The 19,416-nt window shown below is 47.4% G+C and overlaps 1 protein-coding gene across 5 annotated transcripts in view; it reads left to right on the forward strand.

Annotated features, from left to right (window-relative positions):
- The window catches only part of HOMER2 (homer scaffold protein 2), a 98,320-nt gene that overhangs the window by 37,644 nt on the left and 41,260 nt on the right, over positions 1–19,416 (forward strand). For all 5 annotated transcript variants that reach the window (XM_045448611.1, XM_045448612.1, XM_045448614.1 and 2 more), the window contains exon 2: positions 19,011–19,167. In XM_045448611.1, coding sequence (XP_045304567.1) covers positions 19,011–19,167 — 157 coding nt within the window. The remainder of the gene's footprint in view (positions 1–19,010; positions 19,168–19,416) is intronic.

Here is a 19,416-nt window from a genome sequence, read left to right on the forward strand (position 1 = left end):
CTGGGGGTATTCTTAGTGCCCGGCCCAGCCCTCTTACGTAGCTGCAGAGTAAATGTTTGTTAAGTAAATATGTATTTATATTAGTATTCGTATTTGTAAGAATGGGAGCACAGTATGATGCTGTTTTGTGACCTTGTCTTTTCTCTCAATACTGTGTCCTTAACATCCACAGTCCTAGTATTGGCTAGCTTTTGTGGGAGTCCTGGAACCTATAAGGTTGTTGGGGTTTTTTCCTTAATTTTCTCTTCTCTTCTCTTCTCTTCTCTTCTCTTCTCTTCTCTTCTCTTCTCTCTTTCTTTCTTCTTTCTTTCTCTTTCTTTCCTTCCTTCCTTCCTTCCTTCCTTCCTTCCTTCCTTCCTTCCTTCCTTCCTTCCTTCCTTCCTTCCTTCTTGTTGTTTGTTTTGTTTTCTCTGAAGCAAGAGATTTTGAGTGACATTCAAATCCTCCAAGGTCTAGATAGTTCTGTTCAGAAGGATCTGGGACTCTGCCACAGTTGATGGCCTCCTGATTTTGTAACTTCTGGGTGTAAATCATTGAACTGTGGTGAAATAGAGAATGAATCATAATGGATAAAGAAAAAAGGAACATCTTTCCATCTTAGTAAGTAGGCACTTATGGCTTGTAAAGGTTGAATGGTATTTGTTGCATGGATATATGGTTCTTTATTTAGCGAGTGCCTTGCTCTGGAGCCTGTGGATTATTTACGAGGTTTTTTGCGTGTATGTGTGTTAATTTTCATTTTCCATAGACAGTACTTCAGTGGCCGTCCTTTTGCCTGAGTATCTTTGCATACCCTCCTTCGTTGCCCCTGAGCAGATTCGTAGAAGCGAATGCTTGGCTTCTGGAGTGGACAGTTTTAAGGCTTGGGCTGCATGGTGATAAATTGCCTACCATCAAGTTATACGCAAAAGAGACAGATGCATTCCACTCTGACAGCCTGGATTTTTAACAAAATCTTTTATTATTTTTAAAATTTTTAATAAGTTTATTATTTTTGAGAGAGCATGAGCACAAGCAGGGGAGGGGCAGAGAAAGAGAGAGAGAGAGGGAGACACAGAATCCAAAGCAGGCTCCAGGCTCTGAGCTGCCAGCACAGAGCCCGATGCGGGGCTCCTTAACCATTTTTAGGTGTGCAGTTTGGGGGCGTGACACACATTCATTTTGCTACGTGACCGTCACTACTGCCCATCTCAGAACTTCACAGCCCGTGATTGATTTTTTTTCCCTATTCTTTCTAATTTGTAGCTGAAAGGCTCTCGTTTTCGCTCACTGTGCCTCTTCGACCGAGAAGGTGTAACTTGTTACCCCGCGCTGTGGACGCATGTCTCTTCGGGCCGTCTTCGGTCCTCATCCGTGGCTCCGTGGAGCCATTCGATGCCGTGGGCCATCCCGCCTGGAACCTCTGTGCCCACAGGCGTCGGCCTTAGCCGCCTTCTTCGCTGCTTTTGTCTGTCCCTCTCTGCTTGCTCAGCTTCCGCACTTCACCTGCCCATCGGCGTGTGCTGTTCAGTTTCCTCTGCGCCTTTGCGCGGTTCTCCGCCTGCTGTTCCCACCCCATCCTCCTGAGGACACCATTCCCCACCCCTCCAGCCCTCCCAGGGGCCGTGCCTCACGCTCTGCGGTCATGGTAAAATAGGATAAAGTGCACCATTTTAACTATTTCTAAACGTATTTGCAATTCAGCGCCATCAAAAACACTCACCGTGCTCTGCACCTGTCACTACCATCCGCCTCCAGGACTTTTTCATCTTCCCAGATAGAAATTCTGCCCCCAGTAAACAGTAACTCCCCACCCCTCTCTCCTCCCAGCCCCTGGCACCCACCGTTCTACTTTTTCTCTTGATGAACTTGACTTTTTGATTCACATAAGCGGAATCATACAGTTTTGTTTTGTTTTGTTTTGAGAGAGAGAGAGAGAGAAAATGAGCAGGGGAGAGGGGCAGAGACAGGGAGAGAGAGAATCCCCAGCAGGCTCCATCCACAGCAAGGAGCCTGATGTGGGGCTCGATCCCACCACCCTGGGGTTATGACCTGCGCCGAAATCAAGAGTCAGATACTCAACTGAGCCACTGAGGCACCCCACAGTTTTTTAGCCTGTTGTGTCTCGCTTAGCATAACGTTTTCAGGACTCGTCTGTGTTGTAGCATGTGTCAGGACTGCGTCCCTTTTATGTCTAAATACTGTTCCATTATATGTTCATCCACTCATCTGGTGGCGGACACTGGGCTGCTGCTTCCTTTCGGCTGAAGCGAATAACGCTCCTGTGAACACTGGAGTACGAGGGTCTGTTTGAATCCCTGCTTTCAGTTCTCCCCGGTGTGTGCCTAGATGGGGAGTTGCTGGGTCCTGTGATAATTCTACGTTTAACTTTTTGGAGCAAACCTTTTTCCACGTGCTCTGCACACTTTGTGAATAAATGGCGAAAAAAGAGATGGCAGCTGAGACCTCCCAGGGCACCAGGCTGAGGGACTGTGCTGCGCGGGGACCCTGAACGTGGGAGTCTGGACGAAGGGTCCAGGCAGGGGCGGGGGCAAGACCTGGTTCCTAAGGCTGCACAGCTTGGCTGTGTGATTGTCTGTCTGTCCTTAGTTTACTCTTCCGAGCAGTGGCTTCTGTGTCTCTGAGGAAGGTGGCCCCTGAGTGCTACTTGCCGGGATGAAATACCAGAAGCGAGCACAGTCGCCGAGATGAGGGGACGGGAGGGCTGTGTGCTCTGGGCTGTGGGTCCCCGCTTAGACTGTTGGGCCCTGCTGGCAGGCACCTTTGGCCAGGAGCAGCTGGGGCATTTCCAGCTGCAAAAGGGAGGTTCTAGAAGGATCTGGAGCTCTCCTCTCCTTGCGGCTCAAGCCTCCACACGATGGTCAGAGTAACTTAGAGGCAAAGGGAGAAAAGTGGAGGTGCTCCCTGAGCACTGGGTGCTTCTGTCAGTCTCCCTCCCCGGGGCACAGGGATATGCTGAGCTGTAACTCTGTCCAGGCCACTCCAGTCCAGCAGACAATGGCAGCACCCGGAAGGGCATCTTCCTAGCCTTGAGGTGAGGCCTCCCCACCGTCTACAGGTTGGCCTGCGTGTCCCCAGGTTGCCTTATGGAAAAACCATTGGCTGCACTGTTGATTGAACTCCTTTCTTGGCACTCTCTAAACCCTGCCTCTCTGTGTTTTCCATGTTTCTAAAAGCACGCAAAAAATTCTCCTGTTAATAAGAGACTTTGAAATAGGCAGTCTGGCTCCTTCCTTGGCCAGCAGCAACCAAGAAAGGCAGTGGAGTAGGCACACCTCTGTCTCCTCGGGGTGGATGTCCACGAGTATCCTTCTAGAATGTGCTAAGTATCTGTTAGCCTCTACTCCCACCCACTAGGATGACTGTAATCAAAAAGGCAATAACAGGTCGCCTGGGCGGCCCAGTGGTTCCATGTCTGACTGTCGATTTCGGTTTAGGTCATGATCTCACGGTTCTTGAGTGGGAGGCCCGTGTCAGGCTCCATTCTCTCAGTAGAAGGCTCTCTGAATTGCAAGCTCTCTGCTTGGAATTCTCTCTCTTCCCGTCTCTCTCTGCCCTTCCCCTGCTTGTGCTCCTTCTCTCTCTCTCTCTCTCTCTCTCTCAAATAAATAAATAAACTTAACAACAACAACAAAAACGATTAAAAAAAAAAAACACCTGAAAAAGGCAGTAACAAGTGCTGGGCAGGAGGTGGACCAATCGGAACCCTCCTACGCTGCTGGCTGGGGCTGCAGGATGGTGCAGCCTCTTGGAAGTCAGCCTGGCTCCTCAAAGACTTAAGCATAGCGTTACCCTGTGACCCTGCAATTCCACTCCTAGATGCGTATGTACCCAGAGCCAAGAACACATATGCGCACGTAAACGTGGTACACAAGCAATGCCTAGCAGCATTATTTATAAGGGCCGAAAGGTGGAAACGGTGCAAATGCGCATCCACCGATGAACGGGGAAACAAAATGTGTCCGTATCCATACAGCGGATGAACGTTCAGGCAAAAAGACCAGGGAAGTATTGATGCGTGCTACAATATGGGTGAACCTTGGAAGCACTGTGCTCTGTGAAAACCACACACCGTATGATTGGGTTTATGTGAAATGTCCAGAACAGGCGGATCCATGGAGACAGAAAGTAGATGAGCGGTTGCCTGGGCCTGGGAGGAGGGACAATGGGAGAAGTGAGGACGGGATTTGGGGGGAGGGTGACGGAAATGCTCTGAAATGAAAGAGCGGTGATGCTGTACAATCCTGTGAATCAGCTAAGACCCCTGGAACTGTGCACAGGGGGAGTGTTATGGTGTCTGAATTACAACTCGATAACAATAACGTAAAAACTATCCGTTGTTTATACGAAATTTAAATTTAGCCAGAAATCCTGTATTGTGTGTGTGTGTGTGTGTGTGTGTGTGTGTGCATGCACGTGCACGTGTGCTCGCCAAATCTGGCACCTCTATAATTGCCACCTGTTTTTCTAGACACAGTTTTTTGTAATACACGAAATATCTAATAGCCTGAGAGACCAATCGATAGTGTAAATGGAAACATCACAAATGTGCTTTTGAGGTATGTCTGCACCTTAATTTTATTTTTTAATGTTTAATGTTTATTATTGTGTTAAGAATAATGTTATTATCAATGTTTAACGTTATTTATTTTGAGAGACAGAGTCCGAGCGGGGGAGGGGCAGAGAGAGAGGGAGACACAGACCCTGAAGCAGGTTCCAGGCTCTAAGCTGTCAGCGCAGAGCCCGAGGTGGGGCTCGAACCCACAAACTGTGAGATCATGACCTGAGCTGAAGTCGGACGCTTAACCGACTGAGCCACCCAGGCGCCCAACCCCCCAGTTTTAATGTTATTTATTTATTTGTTTGTTTGTTTGTTTGTTTGTTTTTAATTTTTTTCTAACGTTTATTTATTTTTCTTTTTTTCTTTTTTCTTTTCTTTTTTATTTAAAAAAAATTTTTTTAAACGTTTATTTATTTTTGAGACAGAGAGAGACAGAGCATGAACAGGGGAGGGTCAGAGAGAGAGAGAGGGAGACACAGAATCGGAAATAGGCTCCAGGCTCTGAGCTGTCAGCACAGAGCCCAACACGGGGCTTGAACTCATGGACTGCGAGATCATGACCTGAGCCGAAGTCGGACGCTTATCCGACTGAGCCACCCAGGCGCCCTTAATGTTTATTTATTTTAAGGAAATAGAGATAGAGCATGAACAGGGAGGGGCAGAGAGAGACACAGAATCTGAAACGGGCTCCAGGCTCCGAGCTGTCAGTGCAGATCCCAACGTGGGGCTCGAACTCACAAACCACGAGGTCATGACCTGAGTTGTAGTCGAACGCTTAACTGACTGAGCCACCCAGGCGCCCCCCCCCCCCCAGTTTTAATTTTAAATAGGAGTGAATCCTAAGATAACAATAGCTTTTTTCCTCCCAAACCCGAATTCAGAGGAGTAGCCACACGTTCAGCGAGGGTTGGCTTCTTGAGCTGGTCCTAGAATACTGACTTTGCTACCCAGGAACGTGAAGGGGAAATGATGAACCATTCAAGCAGTTTGCCAGAACTCAGACTAATTGACCAGTAAAGGAGAAAAGCAGTCTCAGACTCCTACATTTTTTAAACTTGAAAACGTTTTTTAAATTGTGAAAGCACACAGTCACTCATTTTGAAGATTTTTTGTTGAATTTGATGATCACAGGAGAGACAGCTAGGTTCCGTTTGGGCGAGTGGAGCTAAGGTGGAAAAGGGATCATGTTCCCTGCATCGTTATATTCAGAGTGAGGGGACTTGTCCCAGGTCCCACGGGCGGGGCCAGCAGCCCCTGCTCCAGGGCCCTCGCCTGGTCCCCCTCCTGCCTCGTAGGAAGAGACCACCCAGACTGACGTTTGAAGGAGCCCCTCTACTGTCTCAACATTGTCCCCTGACGGGACAGAAATGAGATAAAATCCAACCCTATTCTGTCCCTGAGACAAATGAAGATACTTAAATCTTTTCAGTCCACCGTTCAGATATCTGTCATTTTGCTTTCCTTTCCCAGAAGAGGCGGGGCGCGTGGTAGCTGTCAGTAGACGTGAAACCAAGTGGTTGTGGGGTGACCCCGAGGACTTCTTTTGAGCTCCAGGACTTTGCTGCTGCCTCCCTGGTTCCGTTGTCTGTGTCCTCCTTTCTCCTTGTGGGCATTCTGAGTGCTCTCGCCGACCCAGTGGGCTCCCCAGCGTAGTCTAACCCCGCAGCGTCACCCCGAAAACGGAGCCCGTCGGCCTTCCAGCGTCTCGGCCAGATGGTCCGCGGGCAAGGTGCTCAGCACAGTGCGGACATCCCTCAGCTGCCCCAGCCAGGAAACTCGGCCTCTGGGGCGTCCTTCTCCCTGTTTTCTTCCACATTTGATGTTGAAACAAAACCGAACCGATAAACAAACAAACAAACAAAAACCCAAAGCAGTGGTATTGCAGTTTGAATCGGGTATGGTACAATTCAGTTATATAAAATACACAATTCATTGATTTTTTTTTTTTTTTTTTTTTTTAATATTCAGAACTTGCACAGACATCCGCACCATCTAATTTTAGAACGTTTTTATCCCTCCTTAAAGAAACCCAGAACCCATGTGGGGCACCTGGGTGGCTCAGTCGGTTAAGTGTCCAACTTCGGCTCAGGTCAAGATCTCACAGTTCATGGGTTCCAGCCCCGCGTCGGGCTCTCAGATGAGATCTGTCAGCACAGCGCCTGCTGCAGAGCCCGCTTCGGGTCCTCCGTCCCTCTTTCTCTCTCTGCCCCTCCCCTGCTTGTCCTCCCTCCCTCCCTTTGTGTGTGTCTTCATTTTCCCCATTTGTACTATAGACCAATAAAAAAGCCCTCAGCATTTAAAATTGAGAACGCCGTTCTTCCCGTCCTTTAAGAAAGATCCCATCTGCCGTGATCGGGCATAATGTTGCCAAGTCATATCCTCATACCAGGTGTGGCATGCAGCCTCCTGTATTTTGTTTCCATCGCGGTGTAATATGGGACTCTGTGCGCAGATGCATTATAGCGAAGGGAAGAGAAACTGCTGCTTCGGCAGTATTTCGTGCTCTCCTGAATTAGCTGTCCCAGGGTTCATTAATCGTTAGGACTTGGGCAGCTTGCCACCTGGCTTTTTAGAAATCATCACTTGGATGTATTCCGATTCTTGGCTTGGTGTTGGCAGTACATGAATCACAGAACTCTGCTTTTTTGTTTAGAACTCCCTTTTCTCCTGATAGATTCAGACGGGATGAGTTTTGATAGCACAAATGCTCCCTCGGTATGCCACATAACGGAATAAAATCACGAATACGTGTTAAAATCCTCAGACATTGTTACCTTCCAGAGACAGAATGTGAACAGAAGGTGCCCATCGATGTGAAGGCCAGTTTGCAAGTGGGGGTCGCTCGCTCCCGTGTGGTTCCAGTGACGGACACTGCTGCACTCACAGCTCCCAGGTGACGTCCAGCAGTCTGGGGTAGAGAATACCATTTCTTTTTTTTTTTGTTTTAATTTTTATTTAAATTCCAGTTAACATACGGGGTAATATTATTTTCAGATACACAATAGAGTAATTCAACGTTTCCATGCACCGCCTGGTACTCATCACAAGTGCACTCCTTTTTTTTTTTTTTTTTAATTTTTTTTTTTCAACGTTTATTTATTTTTGGGACAGAGAGAGACAGAGCATGAACGGGGGAGGGGCAGAGAGAGAGGGAGACACAGAATCAGAAACAGGCTCCAGGCTCTGATCCATCAGCCCAGAGCCTGATGCGGGGCTCGAACTTCCGGACCGCGAGATCGTGACCTGGCTGAAGTCAGACGCTTAACCGACTGCGCCACCCAGGCGCCCCTCCTTTTTTTTTTTTTTAATGTTTATTTTTGAGAGAGAGGGAGACAGAGCACGAGCAGGGGAAGGACAGAGAGAGGGAGACACAGAATCGGAAGCAGGCTCCAGGCTCTGAGCGGTCAGCACAGAGCCTCGTGCGGGGCTCGAACTCACAAACTGAGAAATCATGACCTGAGCCGAAGTCAGATGCTGAGCCAACTGAGCCGCCCAGGCACCCCTAGTGCACTCCTTAATCCCCATCACCTATTTTACCCATCCCCTCACCCACCTCCCCTCTGCTACCCAGTAATTTGTTCTTTAAAGTCAGGAGTCTGTTTCTTGGCTTGTCTCTTTTTCTTTGTTTATTTTCTTTCTTCAGTTCCACGTATAAGTGAAATCACATGGTGTTTGTCTTTCTCTGACTTATTTCGCTTAGCGTAACACTCTCTAGGTCCATCCATGTCGTTGCAAATGCCAAGGTTTCATTATTTTTTGCGGCTGAGTAATACTCCGTTGTGTTTATACTATACCTTCTTTTTCCGTTCATCTGTCGACGGACACTTGGGCTGCTTCCATAGTTTGATAATGCTGCTGTAAACATTGGAGTGTGGGACGCCCGGGTGGCTTAGTCGGTTGAGCATTCGGCTTTTTATTTCTGCTCAGCTCATGGTCTTGGCTCCCGTGGGATTGAGCCCCGTGTTGGGCTCTGCGCTGACCGTGGAGCCTGCTTGGGATTGTCTCTCTCTCCTTTTCCCTCTGCCCCTCCCCTGATTGTGCTCTTTCTCTCTGTCTCTTTTTCTCAACAACAACAGCATTGGAGTGCATGTGCCCCTTCAAATCAGCATTTTTGTATCCTTTGGATAAATACCTAGTAGTGCGATTGCTAGGTCGTAGGGTAGTTCATCAGTGTCTTAGAGTTTCCAGAGAGGTGTTTTGTTTTTTTCTCTTTTTTTTCCCAACAGTTCTTTAACAAGATTTATTTCTGGAGTATCATCATTTTTGTCAGTTTTGCCTATGACACATTTTTAAAGTAAATTTTTTCAGTTATACATACAAAAAAGTGCATACATAAATTGTAAGTGTAAGTAAAACCCAGCTCAGGGAGTTTTCACAAAGTGAGCACAACCACACATCCATCACCCAGATGAAGATAGAGAACATCACTTGCACTCCAGAAGCTTCTCTCGTGTCCCTTTCGGTTGAGAGCCGAGTGAATTTTGTTTTACTTTCTGTCTTAATCCTGCCTTTGGTCTTGTCTTCCCATAACCTGTTTTCCTGCCCTGCACCCCAGAGAAGCCCCCCACCCTACCCCATGCACGTATTTGACTCCCACACCAGCTCTGCTTTTCTGAAACTCCACCTCTTCTCCTCACTGGCGAGATCCCCACCCGCCGCTCGGGACCACCACCCCTTTCGGAGACTCCTGACCCTTCCCCAGAGTGGATCCGATTGTCCCTCTGGGGTAGCCCACAGCTTGTGGACCAGTCCTGGAACTTCGTCAACCCCACATCACAGGGGGACCCACCGAGAACATGTGCGGAGAGCCCCGGAAAACCGTCAAGCCCTCGGGGATATAAGGCAGTGTTATTAAGAAAGCCTGCCAGCATTCATCAGGGTCACTTGCCTCATCTCTGATGTAAATGTGACCCAAAAAGGGAATCCCCAGTTGGTGGAGGAGGAGGGTTTGTGACAAATGTGACTTACATGAGATCTCTCGTTTATCAGGTTTGTTAATCCGGGCAGTTTGGGGGCAGGCAGAAATAACTTGAATAGAATGGGTCCCCTGTGACCCGCTTGTCAGTGCTCAGACCAGGCGAGGACACAGACTTCTGGCTAGCGTCAGCAGGTGCACGTTCACCCCAGGGAGCCCTAATCCCTTGTCGTCATGAGGTAACGGGGAGTGAGTCCCGCGCCCCCACTAATGAGCGATTCTGCCTGCATCATGCTTAATTCCTCGGACTTCTGTTTCTTCCTTTAAAAAAAATTTTTTTTTTCATTTTATCTTTTTAATTTACATCCAAATTAGTTAGCATACAGTGCAACAATGATTTCAGGAGTAGATTCCTTGATGCCCCTTACCCATTTAGCCCCTCCCCCTCCCCCACCCCTCCAGGAACCCTCTGTCTGTTCTCCATATTTAAGAGTCTCTTCTGTTTTGTAGCCCCCCTGTTTTTATATTATTTTTGTTTCCCTTCCCTTATGTTCATCTGTTTTGTCTCTTAAAGTCCTCATATGAGTGAAGTCATATGATGTTTGTCTTTCTCTAATTTCACTGAGCATAATACCCTCCAGTTCCATCCACGTAGTTGCAAATGGCAAGATTTCATTCTTTTTGATTGCCGAGTAATACTCCATTGTATGTATATACCACATTTTCTTTATCCATTCATGCATCGATGGACATTTGGGCTCTTTCCATACTTTGGCTCTTGTCGATAGCACTGCTGTAGACGTTGGGGTGCATGTGTCCCTTCAAAACAGCACACCTGTATCCCTTGGATAAATACCTAGCAGTGCAGTTGCTGGGTCATGGGGTAGTTCTAGTTTTAATTTTTTGCGGAACCTCCATACTGTTTTCCAGGTGGCTGCACCAGCTTGCATTCCCACCAGCAGTGCAAAAGAGATCCTCTTTCTCTGCATCCTCGCCAACATCTTCTGTTGCCTGAATTGTTCATGTTAGCCATTCTGACAGGTGTGAGGTGGTATCTCATTGTGGTTTTGATTTGTATTTCCCTGATGATGAGTGATGTGGAACATTTTTTCATGTGTCAGTTGGCCATCTGGATGTCTTCCTTGGAGAAGTGTCTGTTCATGTCTTTTGCCCATTTCTTCACTGGATTATTTGTTTTTTGGGTGTTGAGTTTGATAAGTTCTTTATAGGTTTTGGATACTAACCCTTTATCTGATGTGTCATTTGCAACTATCTTCTCCCATTCCGTCGTTTGCCTTTTAGTTTTGCTGATTGTTTCCTTCGCTGTGCAGAAGCTTTTTATTTTGATGAGGTCCCAGTAGTTCATTTTCGCTTTTGTTTCCCTGGCCTCCGGAGACGTGTTGAGTAAGAAGTTGCTGTGGCCAAGATCAAAGAGGTTTTTGCCTGCTTTCTCCTCGAGGATTTTGATGGCCTCCTGTCTTATGTTTAGGTCTTTCATCCATTTTGAGTTTATTTTGTGTCTGGTGTAAGAAAGTGGTCCAGGTTCATTTTTCTTCATGTCACTGCCCAGTTTTCCCAGCACCACTTGCTGAAGAGACTGTCTTTATTCCGTTGGATATTCTTTCCAGCTTTGTCAAAGATTAGTTGGCCATACGTTTGTGGGTCTATTTCTGGGTTGTCTATTCTGTTCCATTGATCTGAGTGCCTGTTTTTGTGCCACTCGGACTTCTGTTTCTAACAATGTTCTGTTGCATCAATGTGTTTCTTTGCTCCATACCTCCTTGTTACATGGGCTATAACTTTATAATAATATATTTCAATATCTGATAGGGCTGAATCTCCTCATTGCTCTTCATTTTCAGAATCTGCTTGACTGTCTTCATACGGTGAGTTTTCCACATGAATAACCCTATCTAGTTCTAAATATATTCCTGTTGATAATTGTGACAAAGGTATGTATTAATTTAGGGATGATAGACAGCTTTATGTTCACTTGTCCTATTTAAGAGCAGAACGTGTCGTATTAAAGTTTGCTTTTGTGTGCCTTTAGAAGTTCTTGGGATGCCTGTGTGGCTCAGTCAGTTGGGCGTCCGACTTTGGCTCAGGTCGTGATCTCACAGTTTGTTGGTTTGAGCCCCGTGTCGGGCTCTGAGCTGACAGCTCGGATCCTGGAGCCTGCTTTGGGTTCTGTGTCTCCTTTTCACTCTGCCCCTACCCTGCTCATGCTCTGTCTCTCTCAAAAATAAATTAAAAATTTTTTTAATTAAAAAAAAAAGAAGAAGTTCTTAATTTTGTTGAGGGGCAGAAAGAGAAAGAGAATCTTAAGCAGCCTCCGTGCTTGGGGCAGAGCTTGACCCTGGGTTCGATCCCACAACTGTGAGATCATGACCTGAGCTGAAATCAAGATGCTTAACTGACTGAGCCACCCAGGTTCCCCTAGAAGTTCTTAATTTTTTTTTAATACACTTTGTGCATACCTCTTCCATAGATTCCTATACATGGTATGCTTTTGGTTGCTACTGTCCATGGGATCTTTAAAAAAAAAACCATTATATCACCTATGTGGTAAGGCTGTTGGTTTTATTTTTTGACAATTTTATAATTAGTCATCTTGCTGAATTTTATTATTCATATTCACTTGATTTTCAGCTGATTCTCCTGGGTGTTCTAGGTGTGCAGTCATATTATCTGCAAACAACAATCACTTTACTATGTTATATTTACTATGGGGCTTTTGTACGAAAGTAGAACCATGGGATGCCCATGAGTTAGCGTCTTTGCGTGGAAGAATGCACTAGAGGGACCTTTTGTCCGTTATCTCCTTTTTTACCCTCTCTGTGTGCTAGGCTTTGGAAATTTGAGACTGCCAGCTAGCGCCTTATGAACCATCTAGAGCAAAGTCTAGGAGCCAAGTGAGCCAGTTCTGCTGGTCCCTGTGACAGATGCTCAGTCCCGAGCCCGTGTCCTGGGGCACAGATGAGACGTCTCGCGGTGCTCTGATGGGACTTGACGGATGAATAGAAGCTTCTGGCCAGCCAAGCAGGGGAGGAAGTATGGGCTCGAGGCAGGTCACGTGCACATGCACATTGGAAATGCAGGTGATTCGGAAGTGCCTGCAGGAAAACAGCAGGGCTGTCTGGGGTGGCTCACCGGGGGCTTGCAGACCACGTTAGCACAACTGGAGTGGGTCCGAGGGAGCATAGAACCGGGGAAGGTGTTTGCATCGGGGCAGACCCTACCTTACTGTCCGCTGAGCTTGAGGGCAGGCCTTTCTCTTGGTGTTGTGTGAGTGGTGTTGCAGGGGTTCAAGACCCAAGGTAGATAAACTAGTTAGGGCATCCAATGAGACTCTGAAACCGTTTAAATAGCTGTAACATAATGCCTGGATGCTTTGTTTTCATTCAAATCAAACAGAAGTAGGAATAATAAGAATCATGAGGTTTTACAGATTCATCTCAGAAAAAAGCTGAGCATTGCCAGTGAAGGATTATGATACATTAAAACATCATTTTTCTTTCTTTTTTTTTTTTTCCTTGCAAAAACTGCTCCTGCCAGTTCTTTGCAGAATTATCTTACACGGAGCCAGGAATTGTTCAAAGCGGGAGTCTCTGCTGAGTGGGTTTCATATCCCAAACATACATATGTTGCACAGAGTGTCTAATTATTCTTGGGGACAATTACTGTCAGGTTCCAAAATGTGTTCAATGAGCAGCAATTGGTGTTTATTCAGCTCTAAAAAGACTGTGCGAGGGAACAGTAGGTTATATTGTCTGCCTAAAGAAACGTTTTTGCCATCCGGAAACATCTGCTTTCTATTTAAAGCGCTGGAGAACGAATGGGAGTATTTTTGAAATACACTCCCTAACCATGGAACACCAAAGAAAGGAGAATAAAATTGGGTATGAAGGTAGTTTCTGTTCTCTGATACGCACTCCCCTCAGCTTTTCCCTGCTGGGAGGGAAAGGCGGCCTCCCGGGTTGGAAAGTTCTGCTTCTCTTGAATTTTTCTATTTATACTGATTTGCACACTTACAGGAACTACTTCTGTGCCCTAGTTCCAGCATTTTCGTTTTTTCAGGGGATCTCTCAGAGCTGGGGTCTGCATTTCTGAATTCTACGGTCAGGTTTATAGACTCCCTGGATTTTGCCCATAAAGATGTAAGGATTTGTGGTATATAGTAAACTTTCTATGAAGGTCAATGTATTAGTTATCTTTTGCCGTGCAATAAGTTGTCACAAACTTAGCAGCTTAAAACAAAACCCTTGCTCTGGATCTAGAGTCTGGGCATGGCTTAAGTGGGTCCTCTGGGTCTCTTAGGAGATGTCATTAAGGTGTCAATGGGGGCTGAGATCTCATCTGAAGACTCAACCGTGGAAAGATCTGACCTCAAGCTTCTAAGCGGTTTGGGCAGGATTTTAATTCCCCGGGCATGTTGGACTGAGAGCCTCATTTCTTCTCTGGCTGTTGGCTGAAGGCCACTCTCTGTTCTGCAATTGGGGGTCTCCCCAGCATGGCAACTTGCTTCACCAATGCCGTCAAGAGAGTCAAGAGAATCTGCTAGCAAGACAGAAGCTACGATCCTATGTAGCTTACTTACACAATGATGTCCCATCACCTTTGCCATATTCTTTTGGTTAAAAGCAAGTCACAGGTTACCCTCCCTCCCCTGACCCCCACTGTCCTGTGCTCAAGGGAAGGGGCTTACATAAAGGCACGATTACCAGGAGGTGGGGATGGTTGGAACCACATCAAAAGCTGCCTCGTGCAGGGGTGCCTGGGTGACTCAGTCGGTTAAGCGTCCAAATTCAACTCAGGTCTTGATCTCGCAGTTTGTGAGTTCAAGCCCCGCGTCAGGCCCTGTGCTACCAGCTCGGAGCCTGGAGCCCGCTTTGGATTCTGTGTCTCCTCCTGTCTCTGTCCCTCCCGTGCTCATGCTCTGTCTCTCTGTCTCTCAATAATAAATAAACATTAAAAAAAAAAAGTAAAAAAAAAAGCTGCCTCTTGCAGACAGCTATTATTTTAGAGAGTGTGGCATAATGATTAAGAGGGAGGGTGACCATGTTACTTAGAGCCGACTTCAAATCTCAGGTCTGCTGCTTACAGTGTAGCCCAAGGCAGGTCCTTGGCCTCTCTCAGCCCCCATTTCCCCACCTGTGCACCGCCCCCCCCCCCCCCCCCCCAGCCAGAGAATTGCTGTGCTCCTAAAGGAGAGGTCACATGTCAAAACCAGCAGATGGTAAGTAGTCATTCATGTTAACTGCTGGCTTTTTTTTTCAATCCTTCCCTGCCCCCCCCCCCACCTTTTTTTAAAATACCATTAGATTTTTGAATTTTAGAAGAATTAAATGGAACTGCCCACTGGCCTCAGGCTTGGTTATTCACGTGGAAATCTCAATATCGTGGGTAGTTTCCTGGGTGTAAAGCTGCTACCAGGCCAGCTGGCTTTCCCAGGACTGAGGAAGGCAGGTCCTGGGCTCTCCCTGCTCTGCCCTGCAGAGACCTGACCACGGCGAGCCGGGCTGCGGCCACTGAGGGCGTGGCCAGCTGGGTCCGCTGTGCATTTCCGACACACTTGGGGTTCTGGGTGGGGCCCCCAGGGTGACCCATGATGGCTGTGGCCCATCCCCAGAGCTGAGCGGGCAGATGTGGAGTTGGGGCATCTTCCTGTCCGTGTGTTCACCTTGACCTGAATCACGCCATGCACCTGACTCTCCTCTTTTGCTTATCCCTGGTCAGGAGCTCTCCCATCTCTTGTCTGTCTGTCCCTCCCACCCCGCCTCTGTTCGCTTTGTTCTCCTCACTTCCTCTCTCCTGCAGGCCTCAGGGACACAGGGTGCTTGCAGGAGATCACTGCTTGGCCACACAAGCTGCATCCCCGTCTCTGCCCAGAGCACTCCTGCCTCACCGTGCATCTCCCCACCCTTTGCACCCCAAGTTCCTGTTCTTGGTGTCACCGTAGTCCCCTTCAGGCTGAGGGAGGAAGTGTTCGAGTCATTCCGTGTCATTCAAAGTTAGCTGTGTCTTTCTGGAGGAGAGATGCCAGCTGTGGGGTCACTTTTTCCATCTTTTTATCTAGATCACCTGCTATGTCTGATGTGCGTATCTCCCCATTTTCTTTGGGGGTAAAAATCACCTGGAGCTCTTGTTTTTTGTTTTTTGTTTTTTTTTTAATTTTTTTTTTCAACGTTTTTATTTATTTTGGGGACAGAGAGACAGAGCATGAACGGGGGAGGGGCAGAGAGAGAGGGAGACACAGAATCGGAAACAGGCTCCAGGCTCTGAGCCATCAGCCCAGAGCCTGACGGGGGCGGGGCTCGAACTCACGGACCGCGAGATCGTGACCTGGCTGAAGTCGGACGCTTAACCGACTGCGCCACCCAGGCGCCCATGGAGCTCTTGTTAAAAACAGAGCTACCCAGGGGCGCCTGGGTGGCTCAGTCGGTTGAGCGCCCAACTCTTGATTTGGGCTCTGGTCACGATATCACAGTTCCTGAGTTTGAGCCTGGCATTGGGTTCTTCTCTGAGAGCACAGAGTCGGCTTGGGATTCTCTGTCCCCTCCCACTCACCCTGTCCCCAATCCCCCGGCTGCCTCTCCCCTGTTCATTCTCTCTCTCTCTCTCTCAAAATAAATAAACTTAAGAAATAGACCTACCTAGCTCCTCCCTCTAGAGCCAGGTTTCTGGGGGGTGGGGAGTGGGGTAGGTTGGGGCTCAAGATCTTGTTTTTTTTTTTTTTAATGTGTATTTATTTTTGAGACAGAGACAGAGACAGAGCATGAACAGGGGAGGGTCAGAGAGAGGGAGACACAGAATCTGAAGCAGGCTCCAGGCTCTGAGCTGTCAGCATAGAGCCCGACGCGGGGCTTGAACTCATGGACTGTGAGATCATGACCTGAGCTGAAGTCAGATGCTCAACCGACTGAGCCACCCAGGTGCCCCGGGGATCTTGTATTTTTATTAAGTGCCCCAGCTAATTTTTTCAGAGGTTTAGGAAACACTGGTCTAATGGTGCTAAAGCCCGGACCCAATCCCTCTTCCTCAGTGTGGAGGACACGAGGGCAAGTCTGAAAGCCGAGCCCTTCCCCAGCGAGGGCTCCTGCCTGACCCCTGGGCCCCTGCGCACTTGTTCCCCCTCGGTGCCAGGGAGGCGTGGACTTCAGCGCAGTGTGGTTATTTTCTCTTATGGAAGTACAATTGGCATATCGCACTGTGTGAGTTTCAGGTGCATACCGTGATTGGATATGTGTACACATTGCATGATTTCTTTGAAAACCTTTTCTGTGGTTTCTGCCCTTTCCGTCAGCCCCTCTTCTTGCGTATGCACGAGAATGCCATGTGAACAAGTGTTTTCCTTTATGGTGTTGTGCTTAGATGATTCGCAAAACATGGTGCCGGGGCCGACAGCACAGCTGGGGGATCCAGATGTCAGACTTCCCCACGTGGACGTGATTAGCAGCGCTCGCAGTCGGGTGCACGTGCACACACTCCCCCGCAGGCTGGCCCCTGGTGACAGCAGAGGCGGGAAATTACAATGAGAATATCCCTTTTGTTTCCACACGCAGTCCCCCTGCCGCTGGAAGGGTGTCAGTTTGGGAGTGGTGGGGGGTGAACTTAATCACGGTTGAGGGAAGACAGATGTCCTAGTAATCCACACCCCCAGGGGCACATGTCCTGCTCTGGGATCTAAAAGGGAGGTTTCTGGGGGGGGGTGGGCAGTGAATGCTTCTGTTGGTTCTTCTGGAAAGCTGGCCTCTCGATTAACAGGTGCATCGAGGTGGCATGCATAGCATGCCCTTGGCTTTTATTCTCCCAGAACAACAGTCATGAAAATCTTTCTGCATTTGTCTACAGCCGATGGCTGATGCTGATATTCATGGTGATGTTCTGTATTCTTTGCATGAGGCTCAAGTAGTAAATTGCTTTTCTAGGAAGAAGTTTCTCTTCTAAGAAAGAGCTTTCTTTCCAGTAATGAGCCTTCTATAGGCAGGATGGATTCAAAGCCTGCTTTGCCTGAAATCACTCTGTCTAGAGACCAGACTACTTAAAATTCACTTTCTCCTTTTGATTTTTTTTTTTTTCTTTTTACCCATTTGTCACGTCCTACTGTTTTATGTCGTCTCTTTTGGCATCGTCGGGATTTTGAAAACTCGTCCTAAGTTACCTTTTGGTTTTGTTTTTATCTCTAGTAAATGCTTATTACACTTGTAGCATTTTATGAATGATGGGGCTATCTTTACATCCTGCTGGCTTTTTCCCCCATCTTATTTTAAACACTTAAAGGATTTTTTTTAAGTTTATTTATGTTGAGAGAGGAAAAGCATGTGTGCATACATGAGCAGAGGAGGGGCAGAGAGAGAGAGAGGAGAGAGAGAATCCCAACCCTGATGGTGGGGTTCAGACCCATGTACCGTGAGCCAAATTAAGAGTCAGATGCTTAATCGACTCAGCCACCCAGGCGCCCCTGAACACCTTAAGGATTTTTGAGCCAGTTTGCCTGAAGACCCTTTCTTTAAAATTAGGTATATTCTGCAATGAGGCTATGTTTGATTTTTACCTTACTTTGTGAGGCATATACCTTAAAATATGAATTGCAGTATGATACATTATGGTTTTTGTCCATCTGCCTTATTTCTTGATGCTTATTGTCAAGACCGAATTAATTCCCCACTTGTCAGAAAGAAACCTGGGTAGTGTGCTCATTTGGTTAATAATCACATTAGGGGCGCCCGGGTGGCTCAGTCGGTTAAGCGTCCGACTTTGGCTCAGGTCATGATCTCGCAGTGCGTGGGTTCGAGCCCCGCGTCGGGCTCCGTGCTGACAGCTCAGAGCCTGGAGCCCGCTTCAGATTCCGTGTCTCTCTCTCTCTCTCTCTCTGCCCCTCTCCCACTCACGCTCTGCCTTTGTCTCTCTCTCAAAAATAAATAAAGATTAAAAAAAAAAACATGCAAAGAATCACATTAAAAATTTACAGACGTGCAGAGGGAAAAAGCAACAACAGTGATACGGAGGCAAGAATAGCAAAAGAGCTGGGTTTCATGACTTTAAAACTCAAAAAGGTTTGTAAGTTGGAAACGAAACTTGAAGGCTCAGTCCATTACGAATGAAGCCATCATTCATAAAATGCTGCGGATTTGAGAAGTACTCACTAGAAATACAACAACCAGGCTGCAAGTGGATTACAGAATGCTAAAATGGTGGCAGAATCCTCCAAAATAAATGTGTCGCAAAATCCCCAAGAGGCCAACAGGCTGTCAGAAAAAGAGCCGGCCTGCGGCAGGATGCAAAACACTGGACTAGGAGTGGCATTTAAGGCAAATTGTTGGTTAGGACAGTCGCCCTGAAGCCTCAGTGTGCGGGGTTTCAGTGCCTCCTCTGCTGGGGTCTCTTTTTCCTCTTATTTTCATTGTCCTCATGCATATGTATCTTTGCCGATAAGCTATGAAAATCTCTGGGGGCCCCAGGGGGGGCCAGCAGTCACTAGCGATACACGAAGCCGTCTTCCCTCAACTCACACGCGCTTCTCTCCTCTCGCAGAGAACAGCCTATCTTCACCACGCGGGCGCACGTCTTCCAGATCGACCCCAGCACCAAGAAGAACTGGGTGCCTGCAAGCAAGCAGGCGGTCACCGTTTCCTACTTCTACGATGTCACCAGGAACAGCTATCGCATCATCAGCGTGGATGGAGCCAAGGTACCACCCCAGAGGCTGATTTTAACATCCTCCATTCCTCCCTTCTCATCAAAGGCAGATAGGTTTGAGAGTGGAGGGGAAAGGGTGCACCGGATCCTAATGCTTAACGCAAATGCTGCTGTTAAAATCACGACGTTGGTATAATCACACAGCCTGCTTTTTTTGTTTTTTTTTCATTTAAAATTATGGTAAGTGAAAAAAGAAAAAAACAAAGATTTCCCTGTTACCACATTGGCTTTGTAACTGGTG

The sequence above is a fragment of the Leopardus geoffroyi genome, chromosome B3 (genome assembly GCF_018350155.1).
Source record: "Leopardus geoffroyi isolate Oge1 chromosome B3, O.geoffroyi_Oge1_pat1.0, whole genome shotgun sequence".
Classification (NCBI taxonomy): domain Eukaryota; kingdom Metazoa; phylum Chordata; class Mammalia; order Carnivora; family Felidae; genus Leopardus; species Leopardus geoffroyi.